This window comes from Coturnix japonica, chromosome 3 (assembly GCF_054131305.1).
Source record: "Coturnix japonica strain WE chromosome 3, WE-NBRP24, whole genome shotgun sequence".
NCBI classification, from domain to species: domain Eukaryota; kingdom Metazoa; phylum Chordata; class Aves; order Galliformes; family Phasianidae; genus Coturnix; species Coturnix japonica.
The window spans coordinates 33,246,325-33,267,096 of record NC_140665.1 but is presented as its reverse complement, the minus strand read 5'-3'; the positions used below and the strand labels follow the sequence as shown (position 1 = coordinate 33,267,096).

General features: G+C 43.7%; 1 protein-coding gene across 2 annotated transcripts; it reads right to left on the bottom strand.

Moving 5' to 3' along the window:
- Positions 1-1,510: 1,510 nt before the first annotated feature.
- Positions 1,511-18,990, bottom strand: SRD5A2 (steroid 5 alpha-reductase 2). 2 transcript variants are annotated; one of them, XM_085543302.1, is made up of 5 exons: positions 18,855-18,990; positions 6,208-6,371; positions 4,065-4,166; positions 3,342-3,492; positions 1,511-2,819 (listed from the first exon to the last, which is right to left on the bottom strand). In XM_085543302.1, coding segments are annotated over exons 1-5 (486 nt in total). In that variant the 5' UTR covers positions 18,857-18,990; the 3' UTR covers positions 1,511-2,752. The 2 variants fall into 2 exon arrangements, with proteins under 2 accessions (XP_085399428.1, XP_015713214.1); XM_015857728.3 differs by having other exon boundaries at positions 18,326-18,913.
- Between the last annotated feature and the right edge of the window lie 1,782 nt (positions 18,991-20,772).

Sequence of the window (20,772 nt, the reverse complement as noted above, 5' to 3'; positions counted from 1 at the left end):
AACTTGCTCTGTGGAACTAGACATATTCAGGAGAACCCAAGTGGTGGCAGAAGAGCAGACATGAGGCTTCCAGGACTATGCTCAGATTTAGATCAGGCCCTACAGTGATTTGCATTACAAAGGATTTTATTAATTAGACAATTGACTTAAATTCAAGCAAGCAATCTCTCTGCTGTCAGCAAATGATCTTGATGTTCGGGGGTGACGTGTTTTAGCATTTTTCCTTGCTCAAATATTTCTTTAATGTTCATCTCAGCACACCACCTGGATATCTTATGCATCTTCAGAAAAGTACACAATACTGTAATAACCATGTCTCCTAAGAATATGCAGCAGGCTGCATCTTACTTGTGTTACATCAGTAACTTCTGTCCTCAGCTTAGATTGCGCCTATTTTGTCAAGTAATACAGAACTTATAAAACAAGAATCAATTCTGGCCCTCAAGACGATTTCAAGGGACTAGCAATAATACAAATTAAAGAACTCTGAACAACTTGCTTAAGTTCATCGGTGGATCAGTGATACCGTCAAGAGTACAGTCAGACATCTGGAGACTGGGCCATTAGAGCACCCTATCAGTGTGTGAGTCCCTTGGTATTTGTGATTCCAGCACACACCATGGGTTGGTACTTCAGCTGAAACACGCAGAGCTCCTGGCCAGGCCTGAAAGGCTTCATGTTCTGTGAGAGTAATGGGAGCAGTACAGCTCCCAGATGAGTACTTTTCCTGAAGATGATCATTCAAGGGCCAAAAGTGCGGGGTTTGCCATTTGAGTAAATGTATTATGTAGAGTAAGCACTTTAAAACAATAGCAACAAATGCTCTGTGTTGCATGGAGCCAGTTTTCAGTTGTCTTACATGACTTCTCATCTGAAGCGTGGACTAAACCTGGGCAAAGGCTTAAGTGTGTGTGGCACAGAGAGATGGGAATAAGAAATGGCAAGTGCCATTGTTCTCTTCTTTGCCTCCATGTCAGCAGCGTTTCACTCGGTTTTCCGTTGTCAGAACAGATTAGATATCTAAATTCTGGCATCAATGAGTGCTCTGTCTAATTGCTCGGGTGCAGCAAATGTGCTTCACAGAGGAAACGGCCACATAGGTGTGAAGGCACTTGTGTGGCTTAACACAGTGATATAGTGCATGTTTACAGAAAGTCAGATTCTGAAGATGGCATTTGAACAACACAAAACTAATTAAATCAACAAGAGGCCTGGGGACAAAGGGTTCATTTTCCCATCAGCTGCCAGCACAGATGAAGGCTGGTGATCAGCCCTACATATGACATGTCTGCCCTGCCACACTCAGAGCTGTCCTCAGGAAGACCCTCTCCAGGGGAGCAGCACTAAAACTTAATTGTTCCTCAAAGAGAAATGAAAACTGAAATGTGAATGATGGGAAAAGAAAAAAAACAAGCAGAAAAAGGTTATTGCAAAAGGAGGAGTAAAGGAATGAGTTACTATTTGAAATGGTTTCTGTTTCTGTAAACAGTAAATAATAGACCGTCACAGCTCTGTGCTTTATGTACATTTTATTGTGTTTCGGAGAGAGTTGCATACAGCCCATCAGGTTACTCTAGCAGCATGTAATATGTTTAGTATGTGGCCTGGTCTTTTTTTTCTTCCAGCTATTCAGCATAATTCTTTGCAGGATGGTGTGCTGTGAAGGGTAGCTAAAACTATCAGAGTTTTCTGAGACATCTGTTCCTATTAAGGTTAATGACATATTTTTTCTTTCTGGAAAATTCCTAACTATATTCTAAAATTATGAAAAAACATACTGTTCCCTTGTGGAATTTCAGTAATATCCACGTATCATTTCCTAACAGGGGTACCTGAAAACGTTCCTCTTAGACAAAATGTACTGCCAGTGTCCGAGAATGTTTTCTTCAACCCAAAGCTTTTTATTTCCATTATTTTTGTTGTTATACATCACCATTTCAAGGTTTGTTTTGTTTTTGTTTTTAATGAAGAAAAATTGCGTGGGTTTGAGTGAACAAACTGCTATTCTGAAAAGACCTCTGTGTTTGCCACAAGGGAAAAAGTTCTAACGCTGCTGCAATGCTTTTAATGACGTACCTCTAAAAAAGAATAAATTCTGGTGGGTAAATATTAACTGTCTGGCAGTGAGAAGGGTATTGCTCAAGGAAGTAACGCAGACATTGTGCTTGTGAATGACAGCTGAAGATGCTTGCACCTCCACATACTTCATGCTACCTCTGTGACACAACACATTGCTCCCAGCCTCACGCCCACAAGTGTCCTCTTGTTGCATTGTAGCTCTGTGACCTAACTTTGCTTCTAGGTGCAAAATAAAGGGTAGAGTTACTTTCTTTACAAAAGAGGCTGCCACGAGGGCATATGTGCTATAGCATGGGGCAGGAGGAAACAGCTGCAGAAGGGCTGTAAGACTGGAGCAGCCCAAGACTTTCTCTTGAAGTCATGGGCTTAGTTTCTCCTTTTCTGCACTGTATTTTAGCCAGTGCTTTTGCTATGATGTCAGTGGAGTCATACTCATTTTCCGCAGGTAGAACTCCACAGACAAGCAAGTATGTTACTTGGGAAGTCCCTCTACACAAAACTGTCTGCAATTTCCCCTGTAATTAAAAGCAAGAACTTTGGTTCCGCATGACCTTCTTGCCTATTACAACCCCAGGTTATCATTTGTACAATGATTTGTAGTCAAACCTAACTTTTAAACTAGGAATTGGAAAAAGCCCTATAAAAACAGGATACAGAGTCCATATCCAAATCATTAAAAAACAAAAGGAATCAAGGCTTTCCTTGATTTTGGATAGTCCGTAAATGTCTTGAGATAGTACCTGAAAGAGAACGAGCAAGAGAATGAAGATGCATATGAGCAAGAAAATTGCACAGTTTCAATACAGCTCAGCTGAGGTACATTAAAATGCCTCCAATCTACCTTGCTTTGCAAGCTCTTTGTGTTACTCTGTAAAACAACATTCCCAAGGACTTACACTATTATTAATTCAGGAATTCAGTGAACAGGAGCACATCTATTCCAAAGTGCTGCAGAGGCTGCAAGAAGCCCTCGGGAAAAGTCATGTTTACCAGGCTCAGTAACAAGATGCCTTAACATGGAAGGAGCAGTGATGTAAGCAGAGCTACTTAAATGACCATCAGGCCCACTTAACAACTTTTCCAGTGCACTGCTGTACTTTCACCCAGTTGCAAACAGGTCAATATGCTTCTTGTATATAGCATTAATTTTCAGCTTTACTTTGTACTCCAGCCCTGCCTCTCTGCCCCTCCCTGGCATTTTGCAAAATGCATCCCACGAGCAAGAAGCAGCACACTGCAGGAAGCAGTTTGAGTTTTGATACCTGTGATGGTGGTAAGCACGAGGCCCAATGCAGCAAAGAGTGAAAAAGGCAAAGGTGAAGGCTGGTAGGGACCAGGTAGCGATGGCAAAACCAAACCATTCCACAATTTCTCCAAAGTAGTTGGCTCCAGAAACATAAGTGAACAGCCCCCCTGCAATGAAAGACAAAATATGCAGTTTTTATGCCATCTTATGCACACGGAAAATTCCTTTACCTTAAGGTCAGCAACTGAATACCTTTCTTATTCAGAACCCATATGAGAAACTTAAAATGACTTCCCTGAAGCCAGAGTAGCCAGGACAAACTACAAAGAAGGATCTTGTACAAGAATCAGAAATTATTCTAACCAAGAGGTTTCCAGCACTTTCACAATTGTTTATTTCCATTTGCAAACAGAAAGGCTTAAGAAAGGCTTAAGAAAGCCGTTATTAGAATTATATAAATGTCAGTTATTAACATCTTCCACTCTGGGTAATGCAAAATCTGGATCTCGGTTCTGTATCTTAGCTAATCACAGCAAGCGGAAGGTAAGGGTTGGAGGTAAAAAATGGGGGTAGAGGTGGTGATAGAGAGGAGATGTGAGTATCCAAAGCAAGCCAGCAGCAGTCAACACCGAAATCAGAATGTCCTGGATCCCCACCCATGTTTCTTTACAGAACTGGGCATTTCCTGGTTCATAGCTCTGACCTACATCCAGTCTTTCTCACTAGGACGAAAACATACCTTGAGGAATCTTGTAAGTGACTTCCCCAGGTTTTCTCAGCTGGCGCAGCAGGAGATCGCTGTGAATATTGATTCCCATTCCCAGCAGAAATAAGAGGAGGCCTTTGAAAGAAAAATGGGAAATGGATTAGAAAGATAGTTCCTGGTCTGTCCCCGTTATCCCTGCACAAGGGATATGAGAACATGTGTGAGATTTGTCTTCAGAGCAGGCAGATATGAGGCCTAATGTGATGTGGGTAGATGTTTTTTCTCTACTCAAAAGATGCACAGCTACTGGGAAGGTCATAGACCCAGAGAAATATGAGTGAATGATGATAAGATACGTTAATGATCTAGAAAACCAGTCATTCAAGAGAGGCCAGGGGGAGCCTGAGGAGCAGCTATGTATTCGCAGCCCCCGGGGATATCAGGTAGCCAGGTAGTGGATGGGCCAGGAATGAACAGCATCACAGAGAAGTGGATGCTGAAGAGAAAATGCAGCAACTGACAGAATTCTGACAGCAGCTTTACAAAATAGGACCTAAGACAGGCCGATTTGGGTTTGTTGATAAACAAAGTAACCAGAAAGGTTAGCTTGATGCCAAAAAGGGTCCTCTGCCTGCTACTGCAGGAGGGGGTTGTCACTGTACCTTCCTCCAGCTTCTTTGTCAGCTACTGCTTGCTTCTTCTTGGGGCTTATTATATAGTAGAGAAAAAATGAAGAAGGACAAGCTAGCAGGGCAGGCTCTATACCACATCCACACCTACAGCAGCCTGCCACAGCTGAGTACATAACTGCTGAGTCACTACAAAGCTATATGCAAGGCTCATTAATCTCATTTTACCGCTGTGAGAAGAGAAGCCCAGAGAACACTTATCCAGCACATCACCAGAATAAGGAGAGGTGCTCAGCCCACCACAAGTCAGGCCATTTGGGCAGAGCTGAGGCATGAACATGGAGCAGCCTCTCACTTGCTGAAGGCTGCTGACAGTTTCTGACCAGAGAGATTCATTGACCAGATTCCATTTAGCTGCAAAACTAGATTGAGGGACTCTGCAGGTGACATGCCCTACATTTCATGCTACATTAGACACTGAGAAAACCACATCTGACAGTGATTGGGGAGGCAGGAATCAAGTAGAGGTGGTGCATGCTAAGCAGCAGGGCAAAAAACAAAGTGCTTGTAAAACCTCAGCACTCCCAGTAGCAACAGGAATTTGGGAAGAAGTTGTAGAAGAATAATACGTTGTTTTAGCTCGATGTTTTAAGCACTGCCACTGCTGCTTTCTTTTTAGTTCTTTCTTCCCACCACACACATATGTATGTATAATTATTATCCAAATTAAGTAATGAATGTAGTATGTTCTTTGATGGTTATAGGAGCTGCTGCTACGCAAGGATTTTTAAGATGGGATGCTGTGAGTTAAAACTGAACTTTTATCTGCTACTTTCAACAGAGTATGGAAAGTACCTCAGTTACTTTATACTTGCTGTATACGAAACATTTCTTCTGACCTCCCTGTTCAATTTTATTTCCATGTCTGCATTTAAAAACCATCCTCTGTGCAGCATCAGCTGTGTAATACACCTAGCTGCCCTTGCTCAGTTATTCTCCCTGGGCTTTTACAGGGTGAAATTCAGCTTGGCTATTAAGTTCAGAACATAAAGGAACATTATTAACATACAACCAGACTGTGCATGATCTCCAATCTACCCACGTGCCCTACACAAGAAAAAAGAACCCTTTGTCTCTAAAGCCCATTTATGCTGGGGCTTTGCACTTTGCCAGTCAGAATGGCTGCATGGAGTGCACACCTCCCTGGCAGAGAGGGAAAGCCACAGTTTACCCTTGCACAGGGCCACTGTTTGGTGGACATCTGGCTGAGAAAGGGCATATCCCTGCTCAAGTGGCATCAGAAAACAACACTGGTGACTTGAGACTGTGCTCCAATACCCTACGTCATAAGCCTTCAGTGGTGGCTGCCTAGCAAGAATAAATGTCACCGCACATTCAGTTGTTTTATCTGGGCCAGAGGGCATGTTTTATACCTATCTCCATCACAACTGATCTGACTCATGTGTTCAGTGAAGATTAGGACGTAATTCAAAGCGCTGACAAATTGCTTGGAGATTAGATCTTGGGAATCCTACAGCTGTAATTACCTGATGTAAATCGGATGTCGGTGCACCAATCACTTGGGTATTCAGCACAGTAGATCAGGTAGTACCCTTGGAGGAAGCCATTGTAGATACAAAATAATGTACCAAAGAAAAGCAGCTGCAGCGGGAAAGGCCTGCCTCTAGTGAAGAAGGGGTAAATAAATGTCCTAAGGTAGATAAGAAAACAAAGTCAGCACATTTCATGATAACAATATATTGGCAGTTTCTCTGCTGTAAGAAGAAAAACCTTAACAAAATACAAAAAGCCAGTAAACATTAAGAAATGGAAAACAACTGTAACAAAGCAAGACCAAAACCAAATCGGAATCAAGAAATATGTTGCCCATATCCACATTTTTATGGTCTTTTGAGACAGAACACAGGAAGCTGGAAATCTCATCCAGAGTCACTGTGGCCTCAAGAATGTCTCTCTGTCTTCCTCTTCCCTTGTTGGTAACTGGAGGAACTTGAACCACAAACAGCATGCTCATACTAAGACCTTGGCTGCCCTTTGCTACAGAGAAGGGCAGTGCCAATTGCAATACCCATTGCCCAAAAAAGCCACAAGCACTGTGGAGGAGCTTTCGTATGGAGAAGATGCTCCTGACCCCACCACCAAGGCTGATCCCTGAAGGCTCCAACCCATCATTTGGGTATATGGGAGTGTGGAGTTCAAGGCTACCACTCTGGTTCTCCCATCCTCTGTGTTATGTAGCCTGATGGAAAATCCCCTTTCCCAGCCTCTACCACATCATCCTCAGGAGTGTGAAGAGGAGGAGTTATATTAATGGTTGTTAAATATTTCCTTACCTGACCAATTAAATTCTATATGTGGTAAAATCTACACTTTTTTTTTTTTTTTCCTTTTGCCTTCCTGGGATTAGTGTGTTGCTCATCATAGCAGTACATGAGTTCTACTGATAGGTAATCCACAGTCTGCACTGCCAAAGACACTTCCAGTAAGCTAAAGTGTAAAATATCATCACATTATAAATCTAGCTTAAATCTTATTAAGCACATCTAAAAGTAATTAAGCTGAGTACAGGTTACAACACATCAATGTATTTGCTACTTTCCAGAGTGAGATATGCCAAATTTCTGGCAATTAAGACAGATACAATGATGAAGTACTAAATATTTCTAAATACAGTGTAACCTAAGAAGGACAGAAAACATTTTTCAAGCAGATATATCACTTTTGTTATAGTATGAGATTTCCTATAGCACGGAAGGGAATGCTCTTTGGAGTCCTGTTACCAGGAATTGGTTCTGGCCTTCAGGACCAAGGTGCTGGAGTAGGGGAGGCCATCTTCAACATCAGACCTGCCTGCAGAGATAATATTGGCAAACTAGACCCGTGCAGCTGTGTTGACCCAGGATAGAATTACATCCTGTATCTTGCCCTGGAGAGCAGACCTTCCCCTCCTGGTACCTCTCAAAAATCTATATTACTCCCTGTGGGTGTTCGAGCATTCAGACTCACTGGAAGGAATGAAATGCCATCAAAGCATGTTGCTGTGTTGATTGTGTGCAATACCCGGTGATGGTCTGCATGTCACCCCATTTAAGATCTGACTACCACTGGGGAAGGATCTCTTCTTGGGATTGCTCCCTGTGGAAGCTTTCAGCTAGCCCAGGATAAGGGTAAGCTCCATCCATTCTTCTCTAGCATAATGACTTGTTAGCCTGACTCTTCTGTATATTTCCTAATTATAACATTGGTTATCCATTGATTACACACCTGGCATCAGTGAAACTCCTCCGCATAGCACTTCTGAAATTCCCTGTCAGGATTTCATTGAAGAATCCATGTTATGAAGCAACATTTCCTGCTTTACTAAATCCAGAGCTCTGGATTCTCTGGTTCTCAGTATCTGGACAGTGCCAGAAGTTTCTGTTTTAGTACAGCCCTTGTCAGTTTGAATTGTGGGCACACAGATTATTCCTGGTGGGTTTTGATAAAGCAACTGAAATAAAATGAGGACATTTGATAGGATTAAATAGTACATGGAAGAGTTTGTATTGCTGCTGAGATTATTTTGCCCTGTGCAAATCAGAAGAGGATCAGAGGCAACCATTTTAGAGGAGCAGATAAAATTGGCCTTTTGGATTTAGGCCTATGACAAATTTGACCTTTTTTTTCTAGTGCAATACCAATGACTAATTCTTTTGTCCTTTATCCTCTTTACTGGCCAAATGCATCTGACTAAACCATTGACAACAGTTTCCTTTAAAATGAATGAATAATAAATTATTCTCCTTCTTTTCTGTCATTTCTTATCCAGACTAGCATATTTCAAAGACAAAATGAGACATCATTGCATCATATTTTATCTTACATGGAGTATATCAGCTCCCTTGAAAACTGTGAAGACTCTCACCTGAACTGAGGGAAAAACCACATGCAGAGCATCCTACTTCTAGGTTCCTCCAAAGATCTCTGGACAAATTTTTAGTCACTATATTTTAAGGAATAAGAAAGATACACACTTTGCTGACAAGCTTGCAGTCCAGCTGTATAAAACAATGATAAACCCATCTTGTCAGGTTTATTTCTGAGCATTCTATCTAAAACAAATTGCTCAACCTGTAATCATTGAGGTACTTCTTGTGGCCCACTTAAAAAATTCATCCAACTTGAAGTCTGTTCACAAGAAAGCCCATTTTGTTTTGCAGTCTCTTAGGAACAGGATCAGGACTGAATAAAAGCTTCTAGTAGAAAAACTCACCTTTCCTGGGGAAGGGATGCAAGCATAAATTTGATTGAGGGATGGGAGGAGGACTGAGGAAACCCTGAGACAGACAGCACCATGTCTGGGTTTTGTGAGTTCTTGAGAAAAAGGGTGATGGAGAATGGGGTGCCTGGGCAGCACTAATCGAGTGAAAGACAGCAGAAATGAGAAAGGATTCAGAGTGGCAAAATATGAAGAGACCTGGAAGAGATTCCCATACTGTACCACCAGAGCTGCTGAATTCAGAGTGGAGACTGAAGTTAGCAGATATACTGGAGATAAAAAAAAATAGCACTGAATATGAGAAAATAATCTGTTTGGGGGAGCAGAATAACTGTGTGCAAGTGTTCTCATGATACTGAAAGGAAGCAAACTCAAATGTAATTAATAAACATACTTAATACAATACACAAACAACACTGAAGTAAAGAGCTGAGCAGGACTGGAGGAAGAAGGGGGATAGCCACAGGTTATGAATAAAGGCAAGCCCTTTAATAAAGAGGAGAAAAAGTCTGGGGCTTTGGAATGCATATTCATTTTCATACTTCAATACAGTAATATCAGTTATTGCTGGGGGGGGGGGGGGGGGGAAGGAAAAAAAAAAAAAGAAAAAAAAGGAAAAAAAAGATGCATTTGGCTGCAGAAAAATCTAAGGAATCTGAGCAACATAATGCTAAATTCCAACAGTACAAGAGCCTAAAGTCAGTCATCTTGGCAATCTAGTACTAGTCAGAAGAGCATGATTGATTGTTATGCATTTTAGGTATGCTGTATGGTTAGGGTAGTCAGAAGGATGTATACAGCATAGGGATGAAAGTGAGTCCTTGTCACATAGTTACATGCAGGAATTATTACATATGATATACTTAATAAAATACATATTGTTGAAAGAAAAAGAAAGGAAAAGAACAGGATCTAATAATGAGTATTTGTTTTTAATTGGTGAGGAAGGACTGTGTTGGCTTGACTCCCAAGAATGAACTTTTGCTCTTGTAAATTCATTACAACAGCAACCAGGTTTCAAAAGCATTTTGAAAATCTGTGTACAAATTATTTCCTTGCTTCTCTTGTCTTCCAGTATTTCTGAAGCTGTCACTGGAAAAATCTGGTATCTTCCAGTGATTAACAGCCAGTTAGAACCAACAAGGGAGACTTCTTTCTTTTCATAGTTTAAAAAAGGCACTGAATTGTGAAAAATATTGAATCATTGTAGTCTTTCCAACTGGCTTTAGCAGGTATATCATTAAGTCCTGCAATTACTATACATTTTCCAAAGGGAAGCCAAGAACAGTGTTCTTTCCTTATTCTCTGTAATTTATTCTGCAATGGCAATTTCCAGTTGTCACAGGCCTGGGGCAATGGAGCTCGTGTAGATCTCTCCTGCGCTAATGTCATCCTTACAGGCCAAAGCACTGAGAAGAAAACTGAAGGAGATGAAAATGGAACTTACAGCCATCTTGGTGAAAGGGAGACACTGACAAGGAGCTGTGGAGCAATTAATTAGCTGAGCAAAAGAAACCACAGCACAAACAAAACCTTTTGCCCAGGCTGCAGCCTGAACTCAAAGCCCAGCCAGCTATATCAGATGAAACCCTATCTAATCTTAGTCCTGATTTAAAATTGTATGAGTGGTGGAGGACAAGACTGGGGTCAACGTGACAAGACGCTGTGGTTGTACCCAACCACAATATTTCATGCTTGTCTCTACTAATTGGTAGTATCTAAAGGACAACTGCGCTTAAAGATTTACCAGAATGTCTGTTGTTTTATCTAAGCAATGGTGTGTCAAACACTTAGCCAGTCAAATCATATATTTCAGCAAGGTATCTCCCTCTTTCCTTCTCCAGAAATAACCATTTGATATTTATGAAGACAAACCACTTTGTTCCTATTGCTAAACTATGGTTGTCTGCCAAACTCATGAAACATGTGCCAGAGTAACTTGACCAGACGCTATTCTGTGCACTTCAAAAAGCTTAATTCTCCACTGGAGCAGAGTTCAAAGAGTCCACAGAGGCTCAGAGTATGAGCAGAACATAAGGATGCATCTGCATGAAAAAAAATGTTACAAAATCAAGGATGCACAAAAGTGCTCACTTACACCTGCACTAGACTGTATACCCGCTGCTAGCTATTGATGGTGACTACGCTGAAAAACAGCATTTTGTAGCTGAGGATTTACCCTATCAAATAGTTTCATTATGCTCTTTGTATCTGTTGTACTTTCCATAAAAATAAACAGGAGGCATTATCACATATTTAACTCTGAAATTTGTTGGCTTTGCACAGCCTTGGTAGGTCACTACATAACCGGGACATAAAACAGTGCTGATCCAGTATTTCCAGTAGTAGCACTAGGCACCTGTTGACATTAGAGGAGGTGAGGACCTCCTGGTTTCCTCTCCCCCTGTCCTAAATGCCCATGTGGTTGGTTTGTGTGGTACCTGGTGGAGGATGCTTTCCAGTTTCCATCTTTAGCTGGGGAGCCTGTCCACTCTGGGGGAGCTATGGGCATGTGCTCAGGGGCAGCAGGCTTACTGCTCCCATCTGTGGAGAGCCAGCCCCCAGCTGCAGCTCAGCCTGAGCAGCAGTGTCTGGCACAGGAGACCACAGAGCAGGAGAGATTACTGGGGGCTACATGAGACTGAGATACAGACCTAAGGACATGAGTGTACAGGACGACAGACAATTTCTACCTGAGAGTCTCACCCCTGAGTGAGGAGGCTTGGCACATTTGGGTTGTTTATTCAGCTATGTTAAGCAGTTTGAGACTGTGAGCTACATGTTGATGTAAAAGGAACACAACAAACAGTGAGAAAATAAGGTCATAATCTAATGTGGTTTTTCTCTAGCTCTGTTTTACAGGTGCTCCTATCAAAAACAGTCAAAGGCCCTACCTTTGCTGAGAATGCTTCTGTGTTTCACCGTGCAGCAGGACAATGGCAGAAGGATTTCTGACCACCTCACCACAGCCCACAGGTTTCAAAAGTGCAGCACTGGCTCATCTTCCTTATTTCTTACTATGTAAGGAAATGCTCTGAGAAACTGAAAGATTCAGAATTAAACCTCTGCAGCAGCTCAGGCTTGTCACATGTTAGAAAATTCTTCTTCATAACCAAAATAACCAGAAACTTTAGATTTATTTTTTTTTCCCAGGTTTGGAGCCCAGTGCTTTCTTGAAAAATAAGATTTCAGGCCTTTTTAGCAGACTTGTTCTCTGCACATATTCAAAAACACAAATAGTTGAACAATAACAACATTTCAAATAATTTTTCATCTTTGACAGCTTTGCGCAGTCAGCTCAGTTAAAACAAATGTCTTGGGATAGTCTGATTAAAAACATGAAGCTTCATTCCACTTTTCAGACCAAGCTCTGTCCTCAGCTGAATCTCTACTTCAAATTGTTTCAAAAGCAGTGAGGATTAACTTGATTTTTGAAGGAAAACAGAAATTTGGAGACACAAGTATATTGTTACGATGACAAAGCAGGAAAGAACTCGAACTCTTCGGGCCCACACTGTGTTTGAAGAACTGTTAGTATCAAATTATTTAGCGTAACCATTTTTACCAAGACTATAGAAGTTGAAAATGGAAAACACAAGCAAAAAGCATGAAAAGTCCCACTTGCATGTCTAAAAATTAGAGGATGTTTTTGAAATGACATGAAGTCCCACAATTGCGCAAACTTGCATCCTGGGTCTTGAGGATTACTGAGCACGTTCGATTTAATTAATTTTAAATATCTCTATTTATTGGCAATATCATGCCATTGTCAGTTAGAATCTCAAACATATCCTTCTAACAGCAGTTCAATCTGATAGATTTCTACAGCTGTTACACAGAAAGTCACTTCCAAAATGGTGGGGAAAAAAATGATTATCATTTCTAAATCCTTAGTTTCACATTTTGAAGAACATGGCTGAAATGTCTTCCATTTGGAAAGGTAGTAATCCGAACTGCTTCTGAACCCATATGACCTCATGTCATCTATGTCAGTACAGGCACAATGAGGAACAGAATCGGAAATGGCCAGGTCATGTCCTGAGTTTGCACTTACATTAAAATGATCAAAAGACTTAATATCCTCTAATATCCTGTAATAAAAAGAGCTACCATGGGCTATCTCTGATTCACAGTCAATTTGGCTTCCTTCCAGAGTGCATATTACACGAGATTTCCTAGCAAGATTTCCTAGCACATAAAATTGCTATGTGAAGCACTCATTACATAGAAAACATCGGTGTTAGTGTCCTTTGCTCCCCAGTTTTACACAGATACTGCCTTCTCACATCACCTCTTCCCTTCCACACATCCACACATTCTTAAAATACCTCCAGGATAAAGACTCTACCACCTACCTGGGCAGCCCCTTCCAGTGCCTAACTACTCCTCAAGTAAAGAAATGCTTCCTAATGTCTAAACTTTCCCTGACACAACTTGAGGCCACTGTCTTGTGTCTTACTGGTTGTCATCTGCAAGAAGAGACAAGCACCCTCTTCAATGCAGCCATTTTTGTAGAGCTGTAGAGCTACAGAAAGCAATGAGGTCTCCCCTCAGCCTCTTTTTCTCTTCTCCAGTTCCCCAGCTGCTCCTCATAGCTCTTCTTCTTACTGACATCCATCCCACGAGTGTTCAACCTCTTAGCTTGCCTAGGCCACACCGAGTTAATAGGAATTGTTTTGGGCTGTATAGACATAAGTCTGTATGTCTATGCCTTTTGTTTATAAGTCTATGCCTTTTGTTTATTTGCATGGAAAATACAACAGATGCAAAGAATAAAGTAACACCATTTAAGAGAGCAAATTCTCAGCTACAAAACACTACCTTTCAATGTAGTTGCCACCATCAGCTGTGCATTTTTGCCAGTGACAGACAAGAGCCTGCATGCTGCACAGGCTGCACTGAGCTCTTGAGGTATTTCTCAGAGATTTTAATGGAAATTTTACTCTTCCTGCACTTAACCCTTGACAGTAATTGTTCAAAGTGTGCATAATGCCAAAAAATGATGGCATGAGTCAGAAGTGACTGTGAAGTGATGACTTCAATTTTGAAGGAGATACCAAGAATATAAGTTACATCACTGGCCATCCAACAGATGCAGATCCTGGAGTGTGGATATGTTTATAATGGTAATACTACAAAGTTATTTCAAAGGTTTTTATTTTCACCTGATTTCCCCCAAACTAGGAAAGAACCTAAGTATATGGGCTTTTCAGTGCACAGAGGGGCTTGAGAAAAATTCCTGTTGTCAAATTAGATTTACTGACTCATTAAAAAAGCACTATCTTCCCCATAAAGGCTGCCTCTTTTATGGTAAGAAATCTAAAAAAATAGATTTGTGGACCTTGAAACAGTAACGTTTTCAACAAATGCTTTGCTGCGTGTATGGAAAAAATCTTACCTCCTTTTCTCCTTTCCCTTGCATTTTATTTCTGACTTAAAAGAGCAGCCCTAATAGGGGAATACCACTGACATCCCACCATCAAAATGTCCTTGTTTGGTAGAAGCAATGTTATTTTAAAGCAAAAACATTTACTGAAATGCCTGTGTATAATTTAGTCTTTTTTTTTTTTTTTTCTTCTCTTCTTCTTCTCTGTCTCAGTTCAGCCCTTTACAACACTTCTCATTTCAGCAGCAGGAATCTGGTAATGGACCAGGCAAAGGAAAAGCTTCTGCAGCCTGCTCTGTGTGTACCATACTTCCCTTCCAGAGGACAGAGCAGACCCTATGTATATGGAGATCAGGGCAGTGGACTGACCGTAGAACAGCAAACATCACCTGGGATGCTACGTAGTAATATGGGGCAGCACACAGGAGTACAAAAACCTTGAACAACCAAGTATAGTAATTAGGCCTTAGTAGCACAGCAGGAGTGTTGTGCATGACATGGAATAGAGAGCAAGAGAATGGCACACAGAGGTACCTATCTGGGAAGAAAACTCTGGCTATAAATACAGAACCATAATGGTTTGTAAAGCTGTGTGGCAGTGACAAAATAGCACAGAAAAATTGGCATCACGTAGAAATGTCCTCAATAACAGGCGTGCCATCTTGGAAAGTTGTGAGGAAAGATAAAAGTCTGAGTTACCTCCAGTGTAGAGTGACCTTATGAACCACTACCTGTTTGTTTGGTGTTTTTTTTTTAAAGGTGATGTTGATTGGTAGAAAACCAAGCGCAGGCACAACGAATGGGTCACTTGCAACCAAAGGGAGATGCGGATCCAGCTGTCTCTGACAGAACGGGCCTCTTTGTGCCCTTCAGTCTGACTTGAGTGCACTTCAAAATGCAAATATAATTTTTCTGTAGTCGCAGAGTAAAACATTCTGTAGCTCAGAGACAAGACTTTCCCCTTGCTACTGTTGAAGGTGACATCTCTTGTCCTTCTCTGTCTTTCTCATTTTTTATCTAGTTCTAGTTCTAAGAGAAATGCATTATTAAGGTCCATACACAATTCCATTGCGATGCCATCCTCTCACGCCCCTATTTTCTGTTTCCCCATTTGGTTCTTGAAGCAGGGCTGCAAAATGGAAACGCAGCCAACATGCTTCCTCCTGCCACCTGAGGGCTTCAGCTGCTCTTCCCACACAGCCCCTTCACAAACTACCTTTCAAACCAAAATCCTTCGTAAGTCATTTATGCCAGGAACAATTCCTGTACGCTCGTTGTTTCCTGCTTGCGGATTTTTCCCCCAGAGTCCGCTGCAGATGGCGGACTTGGCATTTACGGCTCTTCTTGCTGTCTCCCTCCTTTTCTCTGCCTACACGCACGAAAGCGAAGCTGTGAGCTGACCTCAACCAGACGCGATAACGTCCCGATTCTTACGGGACGTTCGCTTTAGCGCCACGGGGCCATTTGGATTTGATTAAATCACCACCACGCTGCGGTAATCAAGAGCGCGTCGAGGGAGCCGAGGAGCTGGCTCAGCAAGGCCAGCAGGCAAAGAGCAGGGGAGCGATGTGGGATTCCCTTGGCAGCCGCAGCTCGGCTTCGGCCCTTCCCGAAGCCGCACGGAGCGCACCTTCTGCCGCCCGCCGCGAAGAGGACGGCTGCAGCCTAGCGGCGGCAGGGGGAACGGGCAGGGCTGGCGGAGCTCAGTCCGCTTTAGGATCGGTACCTCCGAACGTGGCACCGCGTACAAAGGCACGGCACCCTCATTACGCCGGCTTAAGGCTGGTCCTACGTTTGTGAAAGGGGAACTTTATCCCGGAGGACCGCGGGCTTGACGGAGTACGGCGTGCTTGAGCCGCTCCGAGTCAGGGGTAATGTCCTCTTACCGCAGCTAGTACCGGGACACGAGATAAACCTAAACCCTCCACAACCGCCCTACAGTGTGCAGCAGCCAATCCATCAGAAATACGATGCGTGCTCCTGTACCATCTGGATCACACAAGTGCAGCCGGAGGAGCTGACGGCTCGGTAACAAGCAGGCTGAAAGATGATCTGATTACTGTGTAATCAGTATGTGTATGTGTAATCAGCATGGTCAGAAAATACTATAGCATGTTACGGTAGTGCAGAGCGACAGTCATCGGGAGGAATTCGAGGGGAGCCAAATTCAAGCACATTTTAAACACATCAAGTGACAGCAGAAGGATTCACAAGACTAAACTGCCAGATTCTCTATAGAATAAATGGTGGATTTTCTGTCTTCTTTCAGACGGAGCCTGGGAGGAACTCAAATATCTGCTTCAGATAAATGCGAGCTCCTGAGGCAGCACAGCGGGGCTGATGGACAGGAAGGTGGAACAGCCAGCTCAGTGGCCATGACAAATCTCCTCTTCTGTAACAGCCCGTGATATTCTGTAATATTCCTTCTGTAATAGCTTCTGTTTGAAACTGCCCTTCCACCAGCACGTTAGGTGTAAGAGATCTGACTAAATTAGGAGCAGTAAGAGCTTCCCTGCAGAGACTGGGATGGCACTAAAATATGTAATGATGTCTGAGGAGACTTTTCTCTGCTCAAAAGGGGGTATTTTCACACAAGCATAAAGTAATGCTGAAACACAAATATCAGATGATCGGAGGAGGAACAGCTTAGCGGGATGAATTATGACTAAAAGCAGAACATCACTATTCACATCACGGTTTTGAAGTCAAAATACTGCAATAGCTGCCTTCACTGAGCTAATGGAAGTTTATCACTGACCATTTGTATATTGTGCCATCATCAGGAACACATTTAAAACTGTTGCTAGCTTATTTCTAGTGCAGATAATTACTTGAAAATATACGAACTATGGCTGTTATGTCAAAGTGCTGAACCTCAAATTCACGGATGAAATGCCCTGAGCCGGAAAACTCCTCGTTTTCTCTTTCCCTCTCTCTTCTACATAACAACGAGCACCGGTACGTAACACCACACTTCGGATATTGATCGCTTTGAAAGCATCCCGGTTTGCTGCGAAGAATAACAGCAGAGTAACACGCAATACTAGAAACGAAATAGGTTGTTGTATAGACTTGGTTAAATGAAAGCTTTTACTTTTATGAGGGTATAAGTATTCGCTGGCCACGGGTGAGAAGAGTCCCTGAGTGATTTGAGAAAGAAAACGTAAGAAAACACGGGGCTTCATCCCGAGCCCTGCAGCAAGCAGAGCCCGGCTGAAAGCTGATTAACTCAGCCGTCAAATATTCTAACACTTGAAACTATTTCCCCCCTGGTTTAAATGCATTTCCTACAGCCTATATGTATTTGTTTCCGTCCCTCACTACCTGGAGAGACACCACAGCTGGTCTTTCAGCACTGAGATTGCGGGTGAGTTGCAAAGACTCATTTCTGGACCATTATTCCTGGCGTGTTTTTTAATTCTAGGAAGGAAAAGATTAAAAAATAGAAATAGAAATTTGGATTTAAAGAAGTAGAACCCTCAGAGGGAGGTTTTGCTGCAGCAGCCCCGCACGCTGCCGCACTGAGGGACACGGGGCGGTCGCCGCATGTGAGAAGACCGGTATTTCGTGAGCGGGGAATCACTGACACCGAACGAGGGTCGCGGCTTCGCTCTACAATGACAAGAACGAAGCTCGCCGGCATTCACCGACACACCTACGGCGGAATTTCGGACGTAAACACGCACCGAATCGCACAGACCGGGACTGGTCACAGACTCTGGCCGGCTGGGCCAGAGGGACCGCGGCAGCCGTTCTCCCCTCGGGGCCGTCCCCACTCTCGTCCCCCCCGCACCGAGCGCTTCGCACGCTCCTTTGCGTAACGTTTGCTTTCGTTTCGTTCCAAACTTCGTTCCGGCTTAGCGAAACCTCTCTCTCTCTGCCGGAAAGAGCCGTGAGCATCGCCTCCCCGCATCGCACCGGCTTCTTCTCCGCACCCCCCGCCCTCCGCCCCCGCGGCCGGGCAGGTGCTGGCTGCCTCCCTTGGAGCGCCCCGCGGTACCTGTAGAAGTAGTGCCAGCAGAAGAGGCAGCAGAGCAGGCGGCAGCCCAGCGGCTCGAGGCGGGGCGGGCTGCGCAGCGCCAGCAGCAGCGCGGGCACGAGGAAGGAGGGCAGCTCCTGCACGAACCAGGCGCAGCGAGCCGGCAGCCTGCCCCGCGGGCGGCACAGCCGCTCGTCGTGCTTGCCGTAGCGCGACGGCACCCGCAGGTAAAGCGAGAGCTGCAGCAGCGCCAGGGCGCCCAGCAGCGAGCTGAGAGCCAGCACCAGGCTGGGGAAGCACTGCATGCCGGACGCGGGGCACCGAGGCGAACGGCCGTCGGACGGTGCCGGCCCCGGTCTTATTAGAGCGGCGGCGGTCACCCCGCCCCGCCGCGCTGCCTCCCATCGCCCGGGCCCGTCAGAGGGCGCAGCCCCTCGCTTCCATGCGCCCCGGGGGAGCTGCCCGCAGCCGGCCACAACGCCGTCCTCGTGGAGCGGGGTGCTGGCGGACAGCTACGGAGCTACGGGTGTGGGTGCGGGATCCCGCTCGCATGGCCCGTGCGAGCTTTGTAAACCGAGCTCCCGCAGAAGGGCTGCCAGAACGTCAAACCGAACAGGCACGGCGGCTCGAGACCGTGAGTTCCAGCTGCGTCCGTGACATCGTGAAGAAAGTGCTTGGATACAGCTCAGTAAAAGGTTGGACGCCGTGCAGACTGCCCGAGAAGCCGTCCTCTTAGAGTGCTGGATGGGGTTGTGTGCTAACGTGGGATGCAAGAGGCTTAGGTTCAGTCTATGTATCAGGAGGTGCTGGAGAATGACACTTGCCATCTGCAAGTGAAAGGAAAGATGCTCTGGAGCAGAGCTGTGCAGATATGCTAAACATAAAACAGAAATGAGTCCACAGTAAAACAGATGGAGATGAGGAGGTAGTAGCACTCAGAATACACAAGTTTTGGTGTGGTCTACTTCAAGGAATTACTTTAGAGCAACAGAGTTGTGAAGGGTCTGGAATACTAGTTTTATGAGGGGCAGCTGAGGGAACTGGGGTTGTTCAGTCTGGAGAAGAGGAGGCTTGGGAGAGCCCTTATCACTCTCTACAATTATCTGAAAGGGAATCATCCTCTTCTCCATTGATTCAAGAATCAATGACCTTAAGATGCATTAGGGGATGCTCAGGTTGGATATTAGGAAAATCCCAGAAAGTGGTGAGGCAGTGGCACAGGCTGCCCACAGGGATGGCAGAGTCACCATCCCTGGTGGTGCTCAGAAAGTGTGTGGATGTGACACTGGGGATATGGTTAGTGGCCATGGTGGGGATGGATTGCTGGTTGGACTAGATAACCTGAGAGGTCTTTTCCAACCATACTGGTTCTATGATTCTATGAATCTAAGTGACCTCCCATATATTGGAGGCATGTTAGAGACAAAGAAACACATTATGTGTACTCATAGAGTGTATCTTCTGGCTTAGTTTAATTAAAAAACAAAAACAAACAAACAAAATATCCAACAGTAATGCACCTCAAGGCTGCTGATGAAGCAAATCAAAGCTCAGTAGTAGTTGGAGATGTTTGTGGAACTCATTTCAAATTATGCTCTGGATTCAAGCCAAAAATGATGGGGAGACAGTGTAAAGATCAGAGGTCACAGTGCTGGTGGCTTTGGTGATCCTCCTTGACTAAATTTTCCATTGGGGATTATGGTGAGAAAGTGAAAGCAGTTCTGCAGAAGCATTCTGTGTATAGATCAGTGGGTTCTGAGAAGGCAAGGTACACTGCTGAAAGAGGGCACGTTGTAAAGCATCATTAAAACTGAATTTTATTTTATTAAAGCTGAAGTTCTTTTTTTTTTTTCTACAGGTGCCTATACAGATGTTGGTTTCACCAGCCTGAAGGAGTACCGGGTAGTGAGGAATCTGCCTTGAAATGATCTTAAGCCAACACAGTCACGTTGCAAAAGGTAGTTCATAGAGTTCAGACTTCTCTTCTAGTAAATTACTGATATTCAGAAAGCTTTATATGTCTTGGCAGTAAAAACTTCGCTGGAAATATTTTTTTGAAGAAACATGGTAAAATGTACATTCTCAGCCCTGTTGCTTGTCTGATAAGACTTCAGAAATCTTAGCTTGTTTTGGGGTTTTTTGGTTTTCTTTTTGTTTTTTAATTGAAGGGAAAAGCCCAAATCTTCTGAAGAATTGAATTGTAGGATGTATAAAGTGAGGTATGTCAGAGGTAGAAATGTATGAGTAGAGATCCTTGGTCCTGGTGCTTGGGCGTAGAGTAACACTAGGTGAACAGTTGCACACACATAATTGTAGCAAGGGCTGCCTATAAACAGCTGCCTAAGGTGGCTCCTTACATCTCTGGAATTTTTTTATGCACTGATGCAATTCTGAACAAATCTCTTTCTGGTGCTGACTGGAATTCAGCTGGATTGGAGTTGAAAAATATCAGGATCCATCAGCTGCTG